Genomic DNA, 23,064 nt, shown 5'->3' on the forward strand with positions numbered 1-23,064 from the left:
GCTGGTTTTAAACGTTTTAACAAAATGAACGATTTTGTTTGTTCTAAAGGGTATCTTCCTGGTGAAATCAATGACAACCAAAAAATCTTATCGATGAGGGGGTATAGGTTTTTTTCTTTAATATTCATGATGTAAAAGTTTAATTCAACGAAAGTTGTGCGTTTTCTATTGGTCATCATAATGACAGAAGCATTGTGACGTTAATTTTTGAGAGAAGATTTACATTTTCACCTGGCAAATCGGCAACAGCTTTCTAAAATAAGGACGAAATATGCTTTCCTTACTGACAATGGTTAACGTGATATTTCATTCAGAATATGAATAGTGACAAAGAGGTCGCTTATTTTCAATTAATCATAAAATAATTAGAGTATCATCAATGTCACCATTTTTTTATAAACTTTTGAACAAACTTCCAGATTTATTTTATATATGAAACAGTATTATTTAATATCAATTGATCAGTTATGAATTCATGATAAAATCTATATTTGAAAGCATTTTCAAAATAAATGGTATCATTATTGAATAAAACGCAGTGTAACTTGAGAATATCATCAATTTATCTTCAATACTGTTTTAACTACTGACAATGTGTCCCTCGACAGTTTTGTGCGTCCTGTTTTCATGGCAATACATATACCGGAAACAATTAACCGTAATTTAAGTAGGAGGTTCAGCGCCCTATAAAACCTGGTTTAACCCACCACGTCCATTCACTCTACACGTTGACGTACTCCCAAATAGTTAGAGTGGGGAAACGCTCTCGGATCCACGTGGGGTCTGGGAGTAGGCCAGAGCAGCCCAGCCGCTAATAGGATATACTCTGACTTGGTTCTTCGGTCAGGTATCCCGAAGGCAAGGCTACCTCCAACTACTTACAGACATCTACTACCGTAACACAATCCCAGCAAGAGGCGGTCGTGCGAGATCCGCAAGGATAGTCAAGACCGTATAAACCACCAAAATTCAAAATTCAAAGTTCAAAATTTTGTTATTACCGTTTTATTTGATACACTTTTTTGCCTTGATTTATTTATGGCGATTAAGAAACTAAACAAGAAGCAGGTGAATACACGTATATGATTAAATTGTCACAACGGAAAATAAAATAGTCACTATTTTTTTTTCTAATCTTATTTGTTCAAATGTAGTTACTGAGATGCTCTTTGATCATAGATTTTTTTTAATATCATAAAATAATAAATTATCAACAAATTGCATAAAAGTAGGGTGTTTACTTAAGCTTGCCAAATTGATGTTTAAGGAAGCATGTTAAAATTTTCATATATACCCGAAAACGCTTCTAAATTACGTCACCTTTCATTTAAGTAGACGGTTCTAGGTTAAAGGACGTAACTCTTGAAATCAATGATATTTTTGTATTATATTCAATTTTACCAAAGCCTTCAAAGCTTTCATTTCTTGTATGCTTACGTGAGAATGATGTAAAATGCTGATACAAACGTTCCAATGATTTGTAAGAGTTGTGTCCCTTACCTTAGGTCTACCTCCTTAACTTTGTTTGGGATATTATTTTTTCCCAAGTAATGAGATTAGAAGTTCCGTTTGATGTGCATAGTATGTTTAGTTTCAACCAAAAGAATTATTCATTTCTTGTTACAGTCATCATTTACTGTATTTTGTTAATTACATATAAGAGAAACAAAAGGCACAAACTGTATAGCCATAGTTGTACTTCAAACTTAAAACGAAGAATTAAAGGACAATATAAGTGTTTGAATTTTGTAATCATATATATACCATGGAATTAATCTTAAGTAAATCCGATTTAATCACGTTAATCCGACTTCCTTTATTTGAACATTGTCCCCAATAACGTCAAAACATTACATATAAATCCAGTTAAAACAATGTGAGACAATTGATGTTTTTTTTTGTGATATGGTCATTAGATGTTGTTTCGTGTTGTTCTTATCATCATTTGTTCATTCAGTTAGAGGTAAGACGTTTAGATAGTGTTCAGACACGGGGTATAGTGTGATGTTTTACAGCCGTGTTTTATTTTATGTCTTCACTCATATTGTAAAGAATTGTTAAGTCATTTCCCCAACAAAAATTGTCATTTCAATTTTGATAACTATACTAAGTATTAACTTTTTGCTCATAAAAAAGTGTGTTGTGTTTTTTACACAAGCCTTACGATAAACGAGTCGTTAGACAAAGTTACATGTTGCCGTGTTGTATTTTATGTCTTCAGTCATATTGTAAAGAATTTGTCATATCCCTTCAAAAAATTTTAACACCAATTTTTGTCCATTTTGACTTGCCAAAAGCTGTTTTTATCATATTTTGTTTTTCAATTTTGAGATGTTTTATTAAAAGATGGTTACGTCATGAATACAATCAATAGTATTGATGAGTTGTGTATGGTTATTTTTTCCTGTTTTATATCACAATGATGAACATTAATAATGTAATAGATAATGTGTGTACCAAGGCAGGACTAAATGTTACGGTGGTTTTCCTACTTTCAGCTTTTGCCCTGATATTGCCATTTGTTATACGGACTTTACATTTTGACTAGATTTTATTACCCTTCATTTTATACTTTAATGAATAATATTCCATGGAAAGATCAAATGCTGTAAGGCTCTTTAAATTTACGCTGTATGTAATATGGTAACACATACGGGTTTTCATAGTAGTTAACTCGAAGGTAACTATAATATATTAACCCATAACACACCGCCAAATAATTCACGTCATATGATGAACAGAACATTAAAATACGTGTAGTTGCTACATATGATAAGCGAATGACGTTTTGGATATTTCCACAAATCATCTCAGAACAACCATTGAGATACCAGAATAAGCCTGAAAGCGAAATCCATGCTTTAGTATGGTTTCTTGAGGTTGCAATTTGATGTGATATGAAAATACCTTTAATTACAAAGGGGCAAATGCGCTTTATAAGACAAGTAGCTTTATACATGTATAAAACTTATGAAACTTCATATATTCATCATATTTACAAAGAATTAATTTGTATGACATGTGAATAATCTTTAAATAGTATGCGTGAAATCCTACATAACTACTCCAATGATATACTTTAATGATATGAATAAATATATCACTTGTCATTTTTAAACGCTGGCTGCTCTGTAGCAAAGCTACATCAAACATTATCGCAATCTTATTTTTGTAGATGTCGTGTTTGTAATCGACAAGTCATCCAGTCTGTCTCAAGAAGATTTTAATGATGCCATAGATTTTTTATACAATGTTACAAATCTTGTTCCGGTGGGAACCCGTGACACGCAGTTTTCAGTAGTGACGTATTCTAGTGATGTCACAGAGAGGTTTGACCTGAATGACCACACTACATCTACCTCGTTACAGGATGCTATTGACGGATTAAAGAGTATCACCACTAGTGGAAGTACCTACACATTCGATGCTTTGTCTTACGTTCGTACATCATCATTTGATTCCTCAAAAGGAAGTCGTGCTCATGCTGAAAAAACTGTTATTGTACTGACGGACGGACAGTCGGTGGACTATATTAAAACGGCGACACAAGCTCAGTTACTTAAAGATGAGCTTAGTGCTAAAGTCTTCACAATTGGTATCGGAAGTGCTATTTCATCTACCAACCCAGAACTTTTAAACATATCCTCTGATCCAAACTCATATTACAATCATCACGTTACATCTTATCACAGTCTTTGTAGCCTCGTTCCTACCCTAGTCCCAAAAATAGGTATGTTTGACAAGTGAACTATCGGAATTATTACAAACGGTATTCGTCTAGCTGTTGTTATTCGTTTCAAACTACATCCGGTTAACCTTAAGTATTTATTTTCAATTGGATTGTGATGAAGCACTTAATGAAAATGTATCTTTATACCCGGTTCTCAATAAATCGACGTTTTTAATCCAAATCAGAGTCTTTGATGAACGACTGGTTACCCAGTTGATCCACTAGTAATTACTGATCAAGCGATCAAATTTCTTTTTCATTTTTAATATTATTTGATATTCCTTAATCTTATCAAACTACATGTACACAGTAATTTTGCAATACTATTTATACTTTTATTTGTGAAATGTTAATGTTTTCATAGTAAAATTAAGCAATTCCAATATATCTGTTTCTAGATACATCAGTAACGGTGTCAGATATACCTGGTTGTCCATCTGGACAGGTACAACCATCGACCTCTCCAGGTATTTTCTACTAATCAACCAAATTCATATGTATTGATCGAATGAACTGTTAATAGATGATTTATCAACTCATCATTTCTATTTTCACAAAACAACAAAACAAATATTGGGTCCTAAACATGTTTAACGAAAAATGATAAGACTGTATGTCTACATATATACATAGTTGCTCAAATACGTTCTTCTAGTTTCAATAGACTTGTTTCTCATCAGGTCGATGCCCTCTGGTCTGGTTCTTGTGTCGATTTGAATTTTTGCAGAATACAACGTGGGCAAATGCAAAAAAATAAACAGTAATAGATAAATATTGCAGATTTTATTATGCAAACGACGGGACATACGTTCACCAGACAACACCAGGAATATCAAAAATACAGGATACGAAGACCAAAATGTACATCACGACAAAGTAAAAACATAACATATTTATCATTAAAGAACCAAATGTACACAGCGTAAAACTAACAAAACGAGCTCCACTAACAACTGGTGATAAATCAGGAAATCTGGTAATTTCCGCTTCTTGCGATGCACCAGTCGTGCTGTTCATTGAAGGTCAGGCGCGGTAGAGAGAAAGACACCCGTAACAGTTTAAAGCCGCTGGTCATAACCTAAGGGGGCGCTTTTTTGTCAGTCATGTCATAGTAAAAACCCTTGTAGACAAATATTGCTTTAATGCTCTCATTGTATGATCTTTTCAAACTGCAGAACTGTTAAAAATTCAATGATTATTTTGGGTTTCTTTCTCAATTCAGAGGACAACACGGTTGTTATTGCTTCTGTTGCTGCTGTAGCATCAGTAGCCGGTTTAGGACTGACAGCCTTCTTGGCAACTGTAGCGGCAAAGAAATTGTAAGTACTTCAATAAATTATCTACTATCGTTTACAACATTTTCTGTGTACCCCTTTCACAAACAAAAACTTTTTTTCGAATCCTTACGAACCCCCAAAATTTAAAAGATTCGTAAAATCTGAACAAATACTTGTGAGTAATCCACTTTTACGAATGATTTGCGGTGTTTTACAACTGGTAACGAATATGAACGATTACATTACGATTTTACTTAGAATTTATACGATGACGGGGCACGATTCATTACGGATTAATACTAGAAATAAACGAAACCATTCGGGTTTTTTTTCTCAGAATTATTACGTGTACAATACCAATTGATACGACTTAATCTTAGCTTTTATCGAAAAGTTTACAATACCATAACGAGATTTTACGAATATTTGTGGTTTAGTAACGGTACTTAAATTTTAATAGGGTTTGCATTTACTCGTATGAATAGTAGGCCAGAAAGCCCCAATCACACGGTGGATATCCGTTACGGATACTTTTCGGCCAATTCACGTCCCGTCATTTCTTTTTGCACAAGGAACGGACTTTTGGTGCACAAATTGACGTGTCATCGCCGGGTAGTGATGTTAATTCGAACAAAGGAAACTACCAGAGGTATAGTTTGTTTATTTTTATTGCACTACGGAACACTGTTATATCTTGAACCTTAAAACTGACTGAGTTCATTTTTTTACTAAAAAGGAAATAACATTTTCTTGCAAGACAATGATGCTTGTCAGTCCTCAACATGATCCCGGCTTCCTCAATTTTGTAAATTATAAAAAATACTTAATTAAAGGTGACGCAATTGCAAACTTATTTCAATAAAAACACAATAATGATGCCAAAAACGAACAATTGAAATAAGAAGATATTGTGATACGACGAAAACTTGAAGAAAATAAATTTGGCAGGGGAACGGACTCTTTTCGATCGATGAAATATTCAGATATCATGGAACAGGAATCTACCCGATTTTTTCTAGCAACGGATTTTTTTAGATTCATTGCATTTTAAAAGAGCAATAACGGCTCAAATCACACTTAATTAATGAAAAAATATCACTTCTTTTGGTACAGAAATTATAGAAAGGCAATTTGGATTGTACGGCAAGCCAATCAAGACAAAAAGGATATTTCCTTAAAACAGTGTATCATAAATTAAAAATATTAATATTTTGGTCTTAGAAAATCTCATTTTATATTAGAAAACCTTTTTTAATATAAGAAAATCATTTTTTAATATTAAAAATTATTTTTTTAATATAAAGAATCATTTTCTAATATTAAAATTTTCATTTTTAGTATTAATAAAAAAGAAGAAAATAACATTAGAAATTTATATTTTTTTTGATATTACAAAATCATTTCTTAATATTAAAAATTATTTTAATCATTTTTGTCTCGCCTGCGACGAAAGCGAGACAAAGGTGTGCTGATTCCGGCGTAGTCGGCGGCGTTCACAATTGTTAAGTTTTTTTTTCTCTAATCCGTTTAGCATCAAGTACTTGTGCTAGGTCAATGATACTTAGTAGGAAGATACTTTAGGATAATATTGTTTCAGTTTTGCACACGTTTTATGTCTATACCCCTGCAGTCACGGTCTGTTGACTTTAACAGTTGGCATGACTTTTCAACATTAAGTTTTTTCTCCAATCCGTTTACCATCAAGTACTTGTGCTAAGTCAATGATATTTGGTAGGAAGATACCTTAGGACAATACAGTTTTGTAAAAATCTAATATTAGAAATTTATTTCTATGATAGTAAATTGGCCTTTTTGTCCATTTTTGCTTGCCATAGGATCATGCTTAGTTAAACTACATTGGTATGAACAACTTGCATTGCATAGTCAGCATGGTCAGAGACCGTTAAGAATGTGATTATGATGTTGAGAAAAAAAAACGAAGTTGTAATAAATTAAACAATGTATGACTAATGATTTTAAAATCTTCATGAAAAAATATAAATGCGGGTTGTTTTTGGAATAACTAACAAAACGTCAGCACTGTAATTTTGCTGAATTTTTGTCTGCGGTCATGATACTCCAGACTTACTAAAATTATGTAAAAAAAATATTTACAAAAGAATAAGCTATGACATTTATTGTTTTTTTTTTCTATAATTATTGTAATCATTGTGTTTGATTTTGCTGTCCTTCGGGGCGCCTTGATTCAGATTGGCAAATAAAGTTTATTCTATTCTATTCCATTCTATATACAATTTACAAAGGAATAAGCTAGGACATATACACATAATAATATGTACTTCCCCGCTGAAATGAGGAATCGTAAAGATTTCTATTCCTGAAGCATTAAAACACGTTCCCTCTTCAAATAGACAGAAATCATCTTATTTCTCACAATAGTTGCTTATTTTTCTTAAACTTTAGTGTTGAAATGTGGAAGAATGGTATATTTAGCTATGGAGTGTGTTTTTGTTTCACCATATTTGATTAAACCAAAAAAATCGAATGTAGAATATATTCAGTGCCAGATTTTGAGGTACGATATGAATGTTAAAAAGCTTGCCGTGAAAAAAACCTGGAAAATAAACACTTAAAATTTAAATACAATTTATGCTCATTATATTCAAAAGTTCCGTGGAATAACTGAAAACTTGATATTTGAATAAATCTTTTAATATTTTGGGGTTTTTTAGCAGGCTGGTGTCACTTACCTCGTGTAACGCTGAAAATACTCGTTTCCTGTGCAAAAAGAAATGACGGAACGTATATCCACCGTGAATCATTGTTCAATTAAACATTCATACCAAAACTCTTCGACATCCTTTCCACTAGCACAGAGGAAAGAAGAAGAGAATCAACAGGAATAACATTATCTTCGTTCAACATTATATACCAAAAGTTATCCTATATAGTCTCAAAGGGATTGCATGAGACTTCGTATTGATCCGTACATTCATCGCAAAACAATTCTACACTAATTGGAACCAACGTAAATGAATTGTAAAGCAATTGTTAAAATAATCACATAAAATAGCAAACCAAACTGTTCACGATTTCTTGCGAAATGCTCTCTGAGTTATGTCATCGGTAAACGATGAAAGTGTTTTTTTTTATGATGAGTTCTTTACGAAAGAAAAAATATTTGTATACATTCGTGTAAATTCATCTAAATGTCAAAACCTCTTTTTATGAATAGATACGAGTGTCTGTGAATGCCTTCGAGTTGTTATGAGTTATTTACGAATGTGAACGAGTTAATACAAAAACTGCTTGCGAATGACTACGAATTGATTTTCAGTAAGGATTGCTAAGACGAATTCGTGTTTGTGAAGGTTGTATAATTCGTAAATCGAATTATCAAAGTATGAAATGAGGGAGGGTGTGGACTAAATCAAATGCGAGTTACATTAAAACGACATTGAAGTTGCGCACAACACGGCGAAATGAAAAGTATACGCACAGATAAAAACTTTTTTCTAGCACTCTAATTTTGACAATGCATTTTCTCATGGATGGTGTCGGTCTCCGTTCTGGTCTTGTTGCTATTCTTTCTAATCGGCTATTGTGTCGTGAGCTATAAGAAGAGTTAAAGATAAAAAAAACTTCATCTTTAAAATCATGTTTTCTTATATTGTGTGTATATTTTTACGTTTTGCTAATGCTTTTATATTTCAGACGAGGAAAATTCAACAAGGTCATACCAGAGGAGGAGGCGATTCGTCAGTACGACAACCGAGATCAAAGACGGGTTTCGCAAAGAGCTGTATTCGATAGAAACTCTCTCAATGACCCTTCTGCAAGACTTATACCTCTAGAAGAAAATTAAAAAATCCATGATTTTATGTGTTAGATTAATCAAATCGTTTTGATCATTTTATATAAAGATACAATGGAGAGAACATTTATTCCAGAATTGATCGCCTTGTTCCATGCGTTAAATGTCTTCTACTTTAAAAATCGTGAGTGTTGTACTCTGAAACCTTGTCCTTATCCTACAGCTAAACATAACATGCTTCAAATGAAAGGCAAAAGTGAAATCAATGCACTTTGTCTAAATTGGCAAATCGGGACAGTGTCCTCCTTAGAATAAAACGTTTCATCAAAACTGTGTTCCTTTTTTATCAAGGTCTCAAACCTTCGGTATTTTGTCAGCTTTAAAAACGGATCCAAGTAAGAACCTGAACTTTCAATACATAGAATAGGTCAACATCGGACATGTTATTGCCTCAACTTAATGTATTCAGTAGGCCTAATCTTTGCTTTAGGCAATATTTACTGCACATGCAGCAAACCAGAATAAACACCAGAAACATGTTAAAATAAAATGTGTGTTATACAAATATATAGGTTTTATGTATAAACATGAAGTATAATGAAGCTTTAAGCAGTGTATGGACTTTACTTGAGTTCACAAACATGTATAGAAATATGTTATTAACCAACTACCCAAAATACGATAAAATATGTCTAAAACTGGCCAACTGATATGAATTCAAACCGGGCATCTATACGGGGCCAATATGGATCAAACCACGACCAATACGGCATCATAGCTTACAGTCGTTTGATAACGCCATTTTGAATTAGATATTATCACTTAATTATCCTGCTGGATTATTTATGCATATGTACCTAAACATGTATATAATTAACCAAACAAATAAAACACTAAGAATAAGGTAAGGAAACTTGATTTTGATTTGGCATATCATTCAAATACAATCACAAGCTCTAAAGAGCTTCAGACCCAAATATAAAAACATACATTATGTAACATAAACCAGACAAACTAGAATCAAAGGATGTGCACATAGAAAACAAAAAAGGAATCCAACATAACTATGATATGCAAACCAATAATGTATTACACCTGGCAACCCTATTGTAATGCCTACAACAAAAGAGCAGAATATAATTTCAATTGTACATTTGTATATCTAAAATGTGCTTTCAGAATTGTGTTATTTCAGAAACTTTGATCACCAGGACTAAAAGCTGCAGAAACACAAAAAAATCTTCGATTTTATACAAAAAGGATATTTAAGACTGATTAATGCAAATAAACCTACGAGCTCTTGGTAAAACACGAAAACAACTGTTCTACAAATCAACTAGTTGAGTTGATTAATAACATTGTCAATAAATATGTGATTTGATATTGGCTCTGTTATAGGTTTCGGTCAATCGCATTGGCCTCGACAGCCGTATTGGCCATAGGCCATGCCTCGGGACCAATACGACCGCCTCGACCAATATGACAGACCTCAAACCTATAACAGGGCCAATATGAAATTACATATTTATTAACATATAATATTACATGATTAGGAATAAGTATTACTTTAAAAATAAATGCCTAATCAATTGTTTGATTTCAAGTTGTGAAATTTAAATTTTAAAATCCGTAAACGTTTCGTACGATGTCGGTATCATTTTTGGTAACGTCGAAAGCGGCAAAATTTGACGTCTTTTTTGTATTGCGACGTACATCGTTCTATAATTGTTACATGTAAAAAGAAGTATGCTGATTTAATATTTTACATAAAATAACACACACAACATGTTTTATTATTTAATTATCTGATTCGATATTAATTTTTCGTACTTTCTGGTCAATTGAAATGATCAGATTGCATCCTGATATGGTAAATAGTTCGGCAACAACCATTTAAAAATGATTTGAAGGAAATTTGATCCCATGAGAAAAATGTTAGGAATTATGAAAACAAATTTCGTGATGCGCTAAAAAAACGTAAAACACCCTCACTAAAACAGAAAGCTTACAAACCTACAAGCACAAAAGTCAGTAGCAACCCCCCCCCCCCAGAAATCATATTGTGAAAGCGTATAAAGTGAATCTTTCCTATTTGGTTTTAAATCTCTAATGTAGATGTATGTCGATATTTCCGAATACATGTACTCGTTTCGTAATTTTATAAGGTCTGTTGCTAAACATTTCGAGAAAACAAAAACCTTGACAAATCTCCCTCTTTGAGAAAATTGGAGTGCAAAATCTCCCGTTTTTATTATACGACGAAAAAAAACTTGCGGTCGTATAATGTTATGGCGCATTCGTCGGCTGCGTCGTCGTTGTGGTTGACGAATTGTTCTGAAATGTTGATATGATTTTACCAATAACTAAGAAGATTCCTATTTAATTTGGACTTTGCTTCCCCTGCCGCTTTAGAAAAAGCGGCCAAAAAGGGTAAAAATACGTATCTTATTAAAACCCATCTAGATTGGTTTTTTTTTATTTTAAATATTCTATTTTTAATGTGTTCTTTATTTAATTCGGCTAAACAAATGTACAGCAGCTTTTTTGTGTTTTGGACCTTTTCAAGTTATAGGGGATCAAAGTTGGACAACGTCTAAAACATTTTCATAACTTTTTTTTCTGGTCCGATTTTGAATTTTTTTATTTCATTGGATTCCTCATTAATAATCCTGCCTGCATTTTTCAATCAAATTTCGGATACCTCTTATGGTTTTCGAGTTATAATGGGGCAAAAAGGCCACACTAGAATAAATCAATAAATTTTTGTTTCGTTTTTTCTTCCGATATGAAAAAAAATTCAAAAAAAATATTTTTGCAATATTTGTACAGCTTATTATATCTTATATGCTAAAATAATTGTCAAGAGGTAATTAGACCATCATGAATACGTTGATTTTACAATATTTCACTGGCGAACGTGAAAGCGCGTGTCTAGATATTTCAAAATACTTTGATGCAGGCACGCTGATCCCCATTTCACCAGGACACCATTGCTTATGAACAGACAGGAGTGCGCTCGAAAGTGGGGGGGGAAGGCTTTCTTTTTCCTGTTTTCTTTTCAACATTTCTTTCATTATATTATCAGATTCGCTAAAATCGTAATTTGTTTTATTCATTACGTCCACAGACGTAAAAATTCAATGTAGTATCGCAACTTTTCAATACTTTTTATTATTTTTAAAATTGACATTAAAAGTGTTACTTTGGAAACGTCTAAAATGCGCTTGTGACATTTATGTTAGACACAGTTTTACATATATATGTATATATAACCCATTTGTTAAGCCAAAGAAAAAATGAAATGATAAAACCCTAGAGGAGGATGAATACATTTTTAAGTATATGAAGAAATCGATTCAACACCATTTGCCTTTTTGAACAATTCGTTGTACGCGTGAATAAATAAAATATACAAATTTTAGATGTTGTGACATTTTTGTTAGACTTGTTCAACCAAGTACCATTATTTTTAGAATATACTATATGCAGCATATATACATGTAAAATTCATAATTTCACTGTTATTAGTTCACTCAAAGCTAACGAAAAAGGCTTTTGATAAAGACTGGGTAGCACGCAACGTGAAGAAATCGTCGGATAAAAGACAACGTGACATCGCAACATACGTGCGTTTTTTTTTTCAACTATTAGACAATAAAACTCATTATTTTTTAGAATAAGCATGATATTCTGAATATTTATACAATCCTTTAAGCGCGAATAAACTTTGGTAAAAATGCTATTCGTTGTTATATTTTACATCGGTATGCAAGAAAGTAGCTAATGGCCAACGTCGAAAAAATTAAGATTTGTGACATAATTGAAATACGGACAAAAAGGCTTTTAACAAAAAGACTGATTGAACATTTTATATATATTTTCATTCGGGTTATGTAATAAATTGTTAATAAAAGTCCCGATTAAAAAAAGCTGTCTGCATAATTTTAAAAAAAATGTCTAAAATTTTGTATTCAAATCGGTTTCTTTCCATTTTTACAATGTCCACATCAAAGGGGAGACATTTGTGATATTGCAATACGCTTCGAACTTATCATTACGTCCTGAAAAAAATATGACATCGTCTGCAGCACAAACTGCTCTTTCCAAAAAAGTTGGTTTTATCAAAGTACGCCAAGAAACAACTTAGATATATTGTTGAAATGGGAAGCAAGCATTTCTTAATGTTACCCGTCCACATATGAAAATGGACGTTCTTGTGATCGAATAATGCTTTCCCTCCAAAATTAACGGGATCTTTCAAAGATTTATGATTGTAATTCTAAAACAGCAAACATTTTCGCACATTTTAATACCTATATTGCCTTTGAAAACTCCACATTATAGTAGTAATATTTCGGTTTTCGTAACCAGCCCCGGTTCAATCGAATGTGACACCAACAACGTACGCAACGTCGTAAGTTTATTAATTTCTACAGGTAAATAATGACGTACAGCACCAACTTATCTGAATTGTGGGTACTTACAAAAACAAGAAAGTAAACATATTACTAGAATATATGTATTGATATATGAAGATTGTTTTAGATTAGTGTATGAGCTTTGGCATCATGTTTGAATCTTTCATTTCAAGACATCAGATGATATACGCATGTATCTGAAGAACAGAGCTTTATATTGTAAATATATCGATTACCAATCTTAAGTGTTGAACATTTATGAATGTAGACATCATCATTTTGATAAAGCTTATTCTTTGACACTTCAGCGAGAAACAGTTTTTATTCCATTCATCATCATACTTAGTTTTAGATAACTACGGAACTTATTGCTATGTCCGTTTTTATGAACTTGTGGTCTGTGGTTTGTATACCTCTGTTTAGATGGGCCTGGGCCGTTCCTTATATCAGGGTACTCATGAACAACTAGGGTAATAAAACAAACCAACTTTGAACTTTTTCTGAAATGATAAAATTTAATTCTAAATATAGACATTATTGGTGGTAGAGTACATGGTTTCATCAAAGTTGTTCCACTCTTGTTCTTAAGATGGACTTTACTACAATTTAAGATACCTCATTTTTTTGTCAACATCATTAATCCTTTACAATATTTGATTTTCTCGGTGTCATTTTATACTATACAATTATTGCTTAAGGTTTTCCATAATGGCTTAGTTATTGGTCCGAGGCTAACCACACTGGACTGAGGTGTAGCCGAAATCCAATATGACAAGCCGAGGACCAATAACTCAGCCAATATGGAAAACCCTATCTTTATTGAAAAACTAGTCCAACACGTCATATTGGCCTAGTCCAACATTGATCTAAACCCGGCCAATATGACATACTGGACGGCTAAATCACGTATTGGCGCACTTATGTATTTTGTATTGTATTGGCAGTGTCGACCATATTTATGCTAATATTCGAAAGTTAGTCAATAATTACCTGTATTGGCTAAAATATTGTTGACTTTGCATCATTATGGAACTACCTGTGGACTATTTTAGCGTTTTTTTTTTTGGTTTTTTTTTTTGTTGTTTTTTTTTTTGTTGTTTTTTTGTCCTGATCATATGTCCTTACCAGAAGGGTAGGTTGAATACGTTTCACTTACATATTTACCTGTTTTTCAAAAAGCACAATGCAGTAATTGATATGACAGAAATGACCAAAATGATTACGATGAGTGCTGCTATTATTGCGGTAAACATGGAACCACCATAGTCTGAAAAAAAAACACAGTTATATAAACAATCAGTGCTGCATGTATTGTAGTAAACATGGAACCATCATAGTCTGAAAAAAAAACACAGTTATATTAACATACAATTCTGCATGTATTGTAGTAAACATGGAACCACAATAGCCTGAAAAAAACACAGTCCTATAATCAATTAGTTCTGCATGTATTGTAGTAAACATGGAACCATCATAGTCTGAAAATTAAAAAATCAGCGCTGCATTTACTGAAGTAAACGCGTGGATCAACCATTGTCTAAAAAATATATAAAAAGTTTAATTAAATAATGGTGCAGCCATTAATGTGGTAACATGGAACTACTATAGTGTGAAAAACAATAAAATACAGTATAATAAACAAACAGTTGTGCCATTTTATAGAGTACCTGAACTTGGAGAAAAGTTGTCTGTATTTACACTTGAGTTTGTTGAAGTAAGAAACGATAAAGTAGTATAGGTTGACGTGGTCATACTTGTTGATGAAACAACTGGAGTAAATGTAGTTTCATGTAAACTTTCTGATGACGTTGTTTCTACAACATTGTCAACTGTTGTTCCCGATGTCGTTTTTATGCTTGTTGTCGAAACAACAATTGTGTATGTTGTTTCGTGTGAAGTTTCCGATGGCGTGGTTTCTACAGCATTGGCCTCTGTATGATCATTGACAGTTTTTGTTGCAGAACATGAATGATTTCCCATGTTTGTTGCGTTTGCGTCTGAAATAGTATGTATTAAATAAAAGGAATTAAAAAAAAACCTGGAAAATGTTTTAAAGAAGACATATATAACAGTAGTTGGATAACTCGATAGTCACAAAAATGAACTATCTAAGTATTATAATATAACAAATCACATCTATAAAAATTACGTAAATCAACGTTAAGCAAATGTTTTGATAATTTCTTTCAACTTTTATTGGTCAATGTCGATATTACGTCAAAATATGCAAACTTTGATTGGTCAGTGTCAATATTACATTATACGTTCTATTAAATATTTCTAAAAGATTTCACTATCTTTACCTTGGTTTAAGACATTTACGATCTCCTACGGTGAAAATATTGTGGCTTTGTTAAATTTACTATATTTACCAATACTATCTTTTTTCATTTATTGAAAAACAACAGTTTACTTAATTACGCTTCAAGTTGGATTATCCGAGTATTCCGGTCTCTATTGTAAATTACGAAATTTTCGCTCTATGTTGGGGCTCCATATTAAAATTCTGTATTACAGCTAACTCGATATGATCAACGTATATATATCAATACAAAACACAGCCGTCTTAAAGTGTTCAACATGTTGTCGAATTTATTTTTCATATATAGTATAGTTTCATAGTAAATTGTGCATACAAACCTAACTTTAAAGCTATTTCAGAAATATTACTACACAATTCCGAAAACTCTTGCAGCAAATACAGAAAGTGATTGTCCGGATCAGAAGCAGCATATTGTAGTTCAAGCTGTTTTGTAGAATCTGTTACAAACGCACCAATGCCAATTACATATCTCATTTGAATATTTTCTAAGGAAACAACAGCAAATAACATGTCGTTCGGTGAGGTTCCTTCGCCATATGTTAACAGCAAAGCGACTGGGGTCCCTCCGGTAGGATCAGAATATATATTTCTGTCTACAAATGATAATGCTTCGTTCGTTCTCCTTGAACCACTGATTTTAAGTGTTCTCAAATTATCGATTGCGTTTAGAATATTTGTTTTTTCGGTATGATCATCCAGATCAAACTGCGTGGTTTGGGTGTCATTAAACGTCACCACAGCCACTCTGTTACTGTCTGTCCCTATTGTAAGCTGATTCGTGACGTCATATACAAAGTCGATCATAGTGTTGAATTGGCTTGATGTTATTCCCGATGATGTATCAATAATAAATGTTATATCTGAAAGACATATAGGATTCATGTACAATGTATATGATTTTAATTCAAGATTGACATACAATATCATGGGCTCACTTAGAACGTTTTAACTGCTCAAGTAGTTTTATATCAAACAGGAAACTACTGAACTTTAGATATTTAAGATTTGGCATGTTTTAGTCAGCTAGCTGTTATCAAACAGTAAACTACTGAACTATAAGATTGGCATGTTTTAGTCAGCTAGCTGTTATCAAACAGGAAACTACTGAACTTTAAGATTTGGCATGTTTTAGTCAGCTAGCTGTTATCAAACAGGAAACTACTGAACTTTAAGATTGGCATGTTTTAGTCAGCTAGCTGTTATCAAACAGGAAACTACTGAACTTTAAATATTTTAAGATTTGGCATGTTTTAGTCAGCTGTTTGTCAAATGTACAATGTTTGTGTTTGTTTGGTTGATTGTTCGTTTTGTGTCTGTTTTGTTTTGTTTGTTTGTTTTGGGTTTTCCTTTTTTTTTTGGGATACTTTTTTGTTTGTGTTTCCATATAACGAAATCGATACAAAAAATTGAGTTTTTTTTTTCAATCAAAACCGTTTTTACTGATATCGAACTGATATGATTAAAATGCAATATCAGGACTAATTTTATGTTTCCTCTGTGCTCCAATTGATTCTGTATTTTGCGAATCGCGACCCGAGAGCGTTAATATGTCCTTACCATTCTGAGCTTTGTATCCTTCCATTACAAATAAAATAATAGCGATACTAATGAGAAGAGTCACCTTTCCCATCAGTAGACATTATCCCACAACTTGTCGATCTAGTCGCCAAAACATGTTCGCTCACATGGCGAATCTACGAAGTTAGTCTTCTGGTTCTTCTGTTCGTCCTTGTCTAAAACCCATATGACAACACATGGTCAAAGCATTTTGTTTAATAAACTTATTGTTCGTGTTTTCAATACTATCCCTCCACTTGCAGAGTTTGTCAAATTTCAATTATTCAATTTCAGACACGTCAAATTACAAGATGTAACACGACACAAATTAGTATTGTATTGTTTTGTGAGAAAGTTAAAGACAAGTGACACTAGGCTAACTGACTTGTTTAACTATTGAATGTTCATAAAATCTTTTCTCTCTCTTTGTTGAAATGTCTTTGATAACTCAATCACGTCATTACCCAATGACCCGAAGCACCCAACAAATAATTACGACGCGATAAACTTCAATGTATCCATGTTAATTCCTCTGCATGGTCTATTGTTTTGTAATACCGAAAATAAAAAAAACATCCTTATCTCATAATGCACCCACAAAACGCCTTGATCTAATCACCTCAAATATTTTTTATTTTTTAAAATGGAAAGCTTTTAAAATAGTAAATCATCTCTGTATTAAAGAGTTGTTAATTATCGAAATTTGGACAATAAGACCCAAAACACTCATTGTTTAAGCGTATCCACATGAATGCACTTTGTTACGGTCATGTTAGTAGGCGAATAAACGTTTGATAGTCGACGTGTGGTAGATTGTAACCAAATCCTTACCCATTAACAATGTACATAGAGACATGAAATCGTCCATGTTTTCCATTCTCGAATCTGTGTAATGGTTCCTGAAATTTTGACAAATCTCCCGCATGTACTCCCTCTCCTAAATAATTACCAACTCCAATATGGTTTTTATGTACCCTTTTAACACGCACTGATATATCAATTTGTTAACAACATCAAAATTAATAAACTGAATCATTCATATATTTATAAATTTTGAACTCGTTATGTTAAAAAAAAAGAATCTGAAATTCAATGTTTGAATTCTTTGAACTGAAATTGTCCTTTCCTTTCTGAATGTCAAAAAAATGTCAAAAAGAATTTTTTAAGTAAACACTGCCTTATTGTAGCATTCCCTGAATGACATCATTACTATTTTTACATTTAGAGTCCTTGTATGACTTGTTGCGGTTTTCATAATAATTCACACTTACGTGTATCAAAAATCACTACAAACGAAACTAGTTTGTTAATCAAAGTGTTGATAGCTCTGGCGGTTTCTGATTTTTGAGAAAATTGTAGCATGAACAAACTGTGAAAGATCACATGATGTTAAATAAAATTGTGATCATACATTGCATTTTAAATACTATTAAGAACTATCCTCTTTAATCTGTATAAACTGGAAGTCAATCTATACTACTGATGCAACTTCACACACATTTACAAATTTTGTTCCATACCACCTTTTTCCCCCAATTTAAAATCTATCCAAAATGTGCATTTACATTCAAAAGCTATATTAACAGAGTATTTATCCTACTTAACAAGTATATTTAAATTAAACCAATATCAGCTTAAAATAAATAATTTCTTTAACACAAGATTTTCAAAAACTAGACACTTTTATCAATTTGAATTTTTCCGCCAATTTTACTTGGATAAAATCACTGCTCTTCACTTCCTGTTTATAAATGGTAAAATATTAATGACAGGATGGATAATTTTAACTTATAAGTGCGTTCAAAATGAAAATATTTAACACATTTTATACTTCCAGACACATTACTGCAAGAAATTAATTCCCTAAAATGTAAATTTATTACTAAATATGTTTCGAGGCCAAAAAGGAGTCCCTTAAATCTTCAGTTGATATAAAGACTAGATCTGAATTTAATTTGCATAAATAATAGAATATTATTTAGCTGATAATTGCAAGAAACATATTTACTTGTTATAAAGAGTTATTGAATGATATAAAAGTAATTACATTTTGACTAAATTTTGTGTAGTGTTCAGAAATAGTAGGGAAGTTCCAGTGGTAGGGCAACGACATGCTGTATTTTTATCCTGAAGGACAAAAAACAAAAACAGGCACTAAAAAACCTTCGTTCTTTCATCGTTGTTCTATTTTTCTAAGAGTAAAAAGGGCAAACGGGGGCAAACACTTAACGCTCAACGTAAAGCTTCCCAACATAAAACCAACGTCAGTCACAGAAAGAGGAAATAATTAGCCCTACAAAACCCATACGGACGACGGTCCGCTCGACGCTTACATTTTTTAAAGTTTTAAATACCAATCCATATAAAATTCTGGCACAGATGCCATCGAACAAACAATGCTTTTTCGATCTACACACGCTATAACTAAATAGCAATTGCATTTTGGAGAAAACCACTTTAATCAACCACGACAACTCTTAAAAAAGTGTGAATGCCATACACAATGTGTATCATTTTTATCTCAAAAGTGCAACAACCAAATAACAAACTGAGACTGGTTATGGTGTCTGCAACTTTTTTTAATAAATTAGAAATAAAAGTGAATTTGATGTTTTTTTGACATGCATGTAACATCTCCTGCCCGACTTTGATAAAGACTGCTACTTAATGCCTTTAAGGTATATCATACTAAATATTTTGTCTAAAATACAGATTTTCCTATTTTTTTTCCACAAATATGACATTAATGACCATACTGTAAAACTTGATATGAAAAAAAATTATCCAAAAATAGGCATTTTTTTTTTTTATAAATTTCATATTTCTCTTTTTTCGAAAAATATAAAATATTGATATATTGAATTTATTTAAAATGTGTGTAAAGAGCACATATCCCACATTCTTACGTGTTCCAAAAGAGAAATTGGGGTCACCGATCTTCTTTTCTTGTCATTCCTATAGAACATTTTTCCGTCAATTATCTCCCTATTGTAAGTCAAATTAAAGTTTGTAATTTTACCATGCATACATGCTTTTATGTCAAAAAACGTTTCTATTCGATTTAGTGATATTTTTTCTACCATTTCAATCACTTTTACTCATTGTAAATACCAACTTCTGCATGACTTTGCAAGAAGACAGAAACAAAAAGGTGCGTATTATCTATCTCACGAAATTGAATTTAATAGTTACTCCAATCGTGGTCTTCAAATTATCTATGATTTTATATCTTTATTCCCATAAATCAATTAATATAGAGAACATAAACATATACAATTTCAGACACAAAAAAATAGGCACACACAAAAACACACACACACATACAAATATAAAAAAAACATGCACATAATATTTACATATAAGACAGGAAAACAGATAAAAGGTGTGGATGCTTAGCCAGAAGTACCAATGCGTGAATTTATATCTTTCATCAAAGTTTTATGAAGTAGATGCGTTTTTTTAGTTGACATCAAGTTCGGAGACTCTAATGTATTGCAATGCTTTGGTAAAATTTGTTCGCGTTCCTCTAAGAAAGATGAACATTCGAGAATATAATGATATTCATCACCTAACTCCTTGTTATTACATATTACACAGAGTCTGTTTTCTCTTTCTATGCCTTGCCATCTACCAGGTTCGATAAGTAAAAATGATTTGTAGTTCTGAATCTGCAGAATTCCTTCGCCTCGGAGAAATTTAGAATATTAAGATATTCTTCGAATTCAAATTTGGTTTTGAAAATTCTATAGTTTAATCCACTTTGGCGAATCATTCACTGTAATGATCGCCATCTAGAATTATGATTGATTGATTGATTGATTGATTGTTGGGGTTTAACGCCCGAGCAGCAATATTTCAGCTATATTCAGACGATGAACATGAAGTGGATAATAAAATGAACATGAAATGATTATGAAATGAGAAATGGGATGGGACACAAGGGTAATGGGGTCGACAAATTTTGATTGCCACTGAAAATAGGGAGAGGTGGGTAGGGTCGGGCAATTTAGCCTCCTGTGGCGGAGCCCTATGGTTCCTACTCCGGGAGAATACCACAGTAGGGTTCTTTAACGTGCGAGGAACGTGGCATCTTTCCTAACACGGTGCACCACTATGGTTTGCGGTCAGGTTTTCCGTATTATAGCCTGACAACCCCAGCATGTAACACGCCAGGGGTACCCCATTCCACCACCTGGGGCATGCAACCCAGTTGCTCTGTGGGCAGAGCGTCCTAGCCCCCGGCTTGGGTTCTGAGCACTATTTAGTCGCCTTTTACGACAAGCTTAGCGCCGCTGCAGGCCTATTCTTTTAACACTCGGACCTGCACGGGGATCTAGAATTATGATCAAATGAATTAAAATATATCAATGGTAAGCTGAATTAAGTTAGCTGAGTAACTATACAAGGGTTTTCTTACGGGTCTTTCTCAGAGATACTAAAATTCTTTGTATTAAAAATCTCGCGTGTGTGTGTGTGTGTACGCGTGTGTTTAGAAGAAATGGGATACACCAAATTTGGGGTTAGTTTGAGGTTGATATAAAGATAGAAACATATCAACGTCTATATGAATTTCAAATTATTAAAAGAAAAAATGAGCAGTTTGAGGTAGATACATAGATATAGGAATATATCAACGACTGTTTGAGGTAGATATAGGAATATATCAACGACTGTTTGAGGTAGATACATAGATAGGAATATATCAACGACTGTTTGAGGTAGATACATAGATAGGAATATATCAACGCCTGTTAGCCTTGTAGATACATAGATATAGGAATATATCAACGCCTGTTAGCCTTGTAGATACATAGATATATAGGAATATATCAACGCCTGTTAGCCTTGTAGATACATAGATATAGGAATATATCAACGCCTGTTAGCCTTGTATTTTACGACAGGATTTTGAATAGAAAACTATTTATGAATTAATTTCAAGACAGTTTCGGGTTTGAAAAAAGTATATTAGTATCAACATAATCGAAATAGCTTATACATGATTGTATTTTCCCGGGGAAAATATTACTCCATCAAAGCTAATTAAACTCGACCCGATAAGAAACAATATTGTTATGATTTCGTTTTACGTCACCTTCTTCTTTTGTCTATAACTTCCTTCACTTATTGGAGCACACCAATACTACAATTGGTTTTAAATATAATCATTTCATTATTAATAAGCAGGAAAAGTAAGATTCTAGAACGATAGGTGCAGCATTAATATGTACGTGTTCATTATGAAAAAGCAAAACAATTCTAAAGATAGATTTAGGTGCTATATATACAGTGACGCGAAGTTGAAAAGTAAAATAAATGACGCATTCTGTCTGCTGATTTTAACACACATCACAATATAAAGCAGTTGTAAATAAGCCAGTTCAAGCCGATACATAGAATCAGCAATCTTGACATGCAGTGTTATATGTTGCTCTTTCGTATAGCATTAACTTAGTGCTTTCATAATGTATACATAAAGATTTTCTCTCCGTAAATATTTTCCCGCAATTAGATAGAAAGAAATTGCCTCTGGAGAGCTGGAAAGATTAGGTATAGCGCGGAGCATCCACCCCAAAGTCGCTTAGTTAATGGCATATAATTGAAATTCCTGGACTTTAATGAACAGAAAGTATAGCGCGGAACAATCACACTGACTTATGTAGGGCATAACAATAATTCATAGGAGTACAGCTATAATCATAATTAAACTTGCAAGGTAAGTCATACATATGGCAAGCCAAAGAGAACAAAATGAGCATTTTCTAATATTAAAAAAACGATTTTTTTAATATTACAAATTCATTTTCTAATATTACAAATTGGATTTCCTATAACACAAAACACTTTTTTAATATTAAAAAATCATTTTTTAATATTAAATATTCAATTGAATTTCTAATATTAAAAAAACTATTTTTGAATATTAGACATTGATTTTCTTATATGAAAATGGATATGTCCTATTCAAAGACGACTTTTTAATA

At 32.5% G+C, this 23,064-nt stretch overlaps 2 protein-coding genes and 1 long non-coding RNA gene across 6 annotated transcripts; 2 read left to right on the forward strand and 1 right to left on the reverse strand.

The window, feature by feature from the left end:
- Positions 1-1,550: 1,550 nt before the first annotated feature.
- On the forward strand, positions 1,551-4,766 carry LOC148604362 (matrilin-1-like). Its single transcript, XM_088550153.1, has 4 exons — positions 1,551-1,581; positions 3,176-3,730; positions 4,129-4,197; positions 4,636-4,766. The coding sequence occupies exons 1-4, from the start codon at positions 1,551-1,553 to the stop codon at positions 4,764-4,766; spliced, it is 786 nt and encodes a 261-aa protein (XP_088406279.1).
- On the reverse strand, positions 4,499-17,614 carry LOC148604363 (uncharacterized). 4 transcript variants are annotated; one of them, XM_088548430.1, is made up of 8 exons: positions 17,081-17,611; positions 15,841-16,383; positions 14,868-15,197; positions 14,365-14,467; positions 13,614-13,700; positions 8,468-8,581; positions 7,719-7,746; positions 4,499-5,030 (listed from the first exon to the last, which is right to left on the reverse strand). In XM_088548430.1, the coding sequence occupies exons 1-8, from the start codon at positions 17,151-17,153 to the stop codon at positions 4,968-4,970; spliced, it is 1,341 nt and encodes a 446-aa protein (XP_088404556.1). In that variant the 5' UTR covers positions 17,154-17,611; the 3' UTR covers positions 4,499-4,967. The 4 variants fall into 4 exon arrangements, with proteins under 4 accessions (XP_088404556.1, XP_088404555.1, XP_088404558.1 ...); XM_088548429.1 differs by having other exon boundaries at positions 4,499-7,746; positions 17,081-17,613; XM_088548432.1 differs by lacking the exon at positions 7,719-7,746 and having other exon boundaries at positions 17,081-17,608.
- On the forward strand, positions 7,735-9,112 carry LOC148604364 (uncharacterized). Its single transcript, XR_015915859.1, has 2 exons — positions 7,735-7,996; positions 8,683-9,112. It is a non-coding gene; the product is annotated as an uncharacterized LOC148604364 (long non-coding RNA).
- Positions 17,615-23,064: the final 5,450 nt, after the last annotated feature.

The sequence above is a fragment of the Perna viridis genome, chromosome 10, assembly GCF_037379345.1.
Source record: "Perna viridis isolate PV_CMFRI_1.1 ecotype Kerala chromosome 10, ASM3737934v1, whole genome shotgun sequence".
In the NCBI taxonomy this organism is placed as follows: Eukaryota; Metazoa; Mollusca; class Bivalvia; order Mytilida; family Mytilidae; genus Perna; species Perna viridis.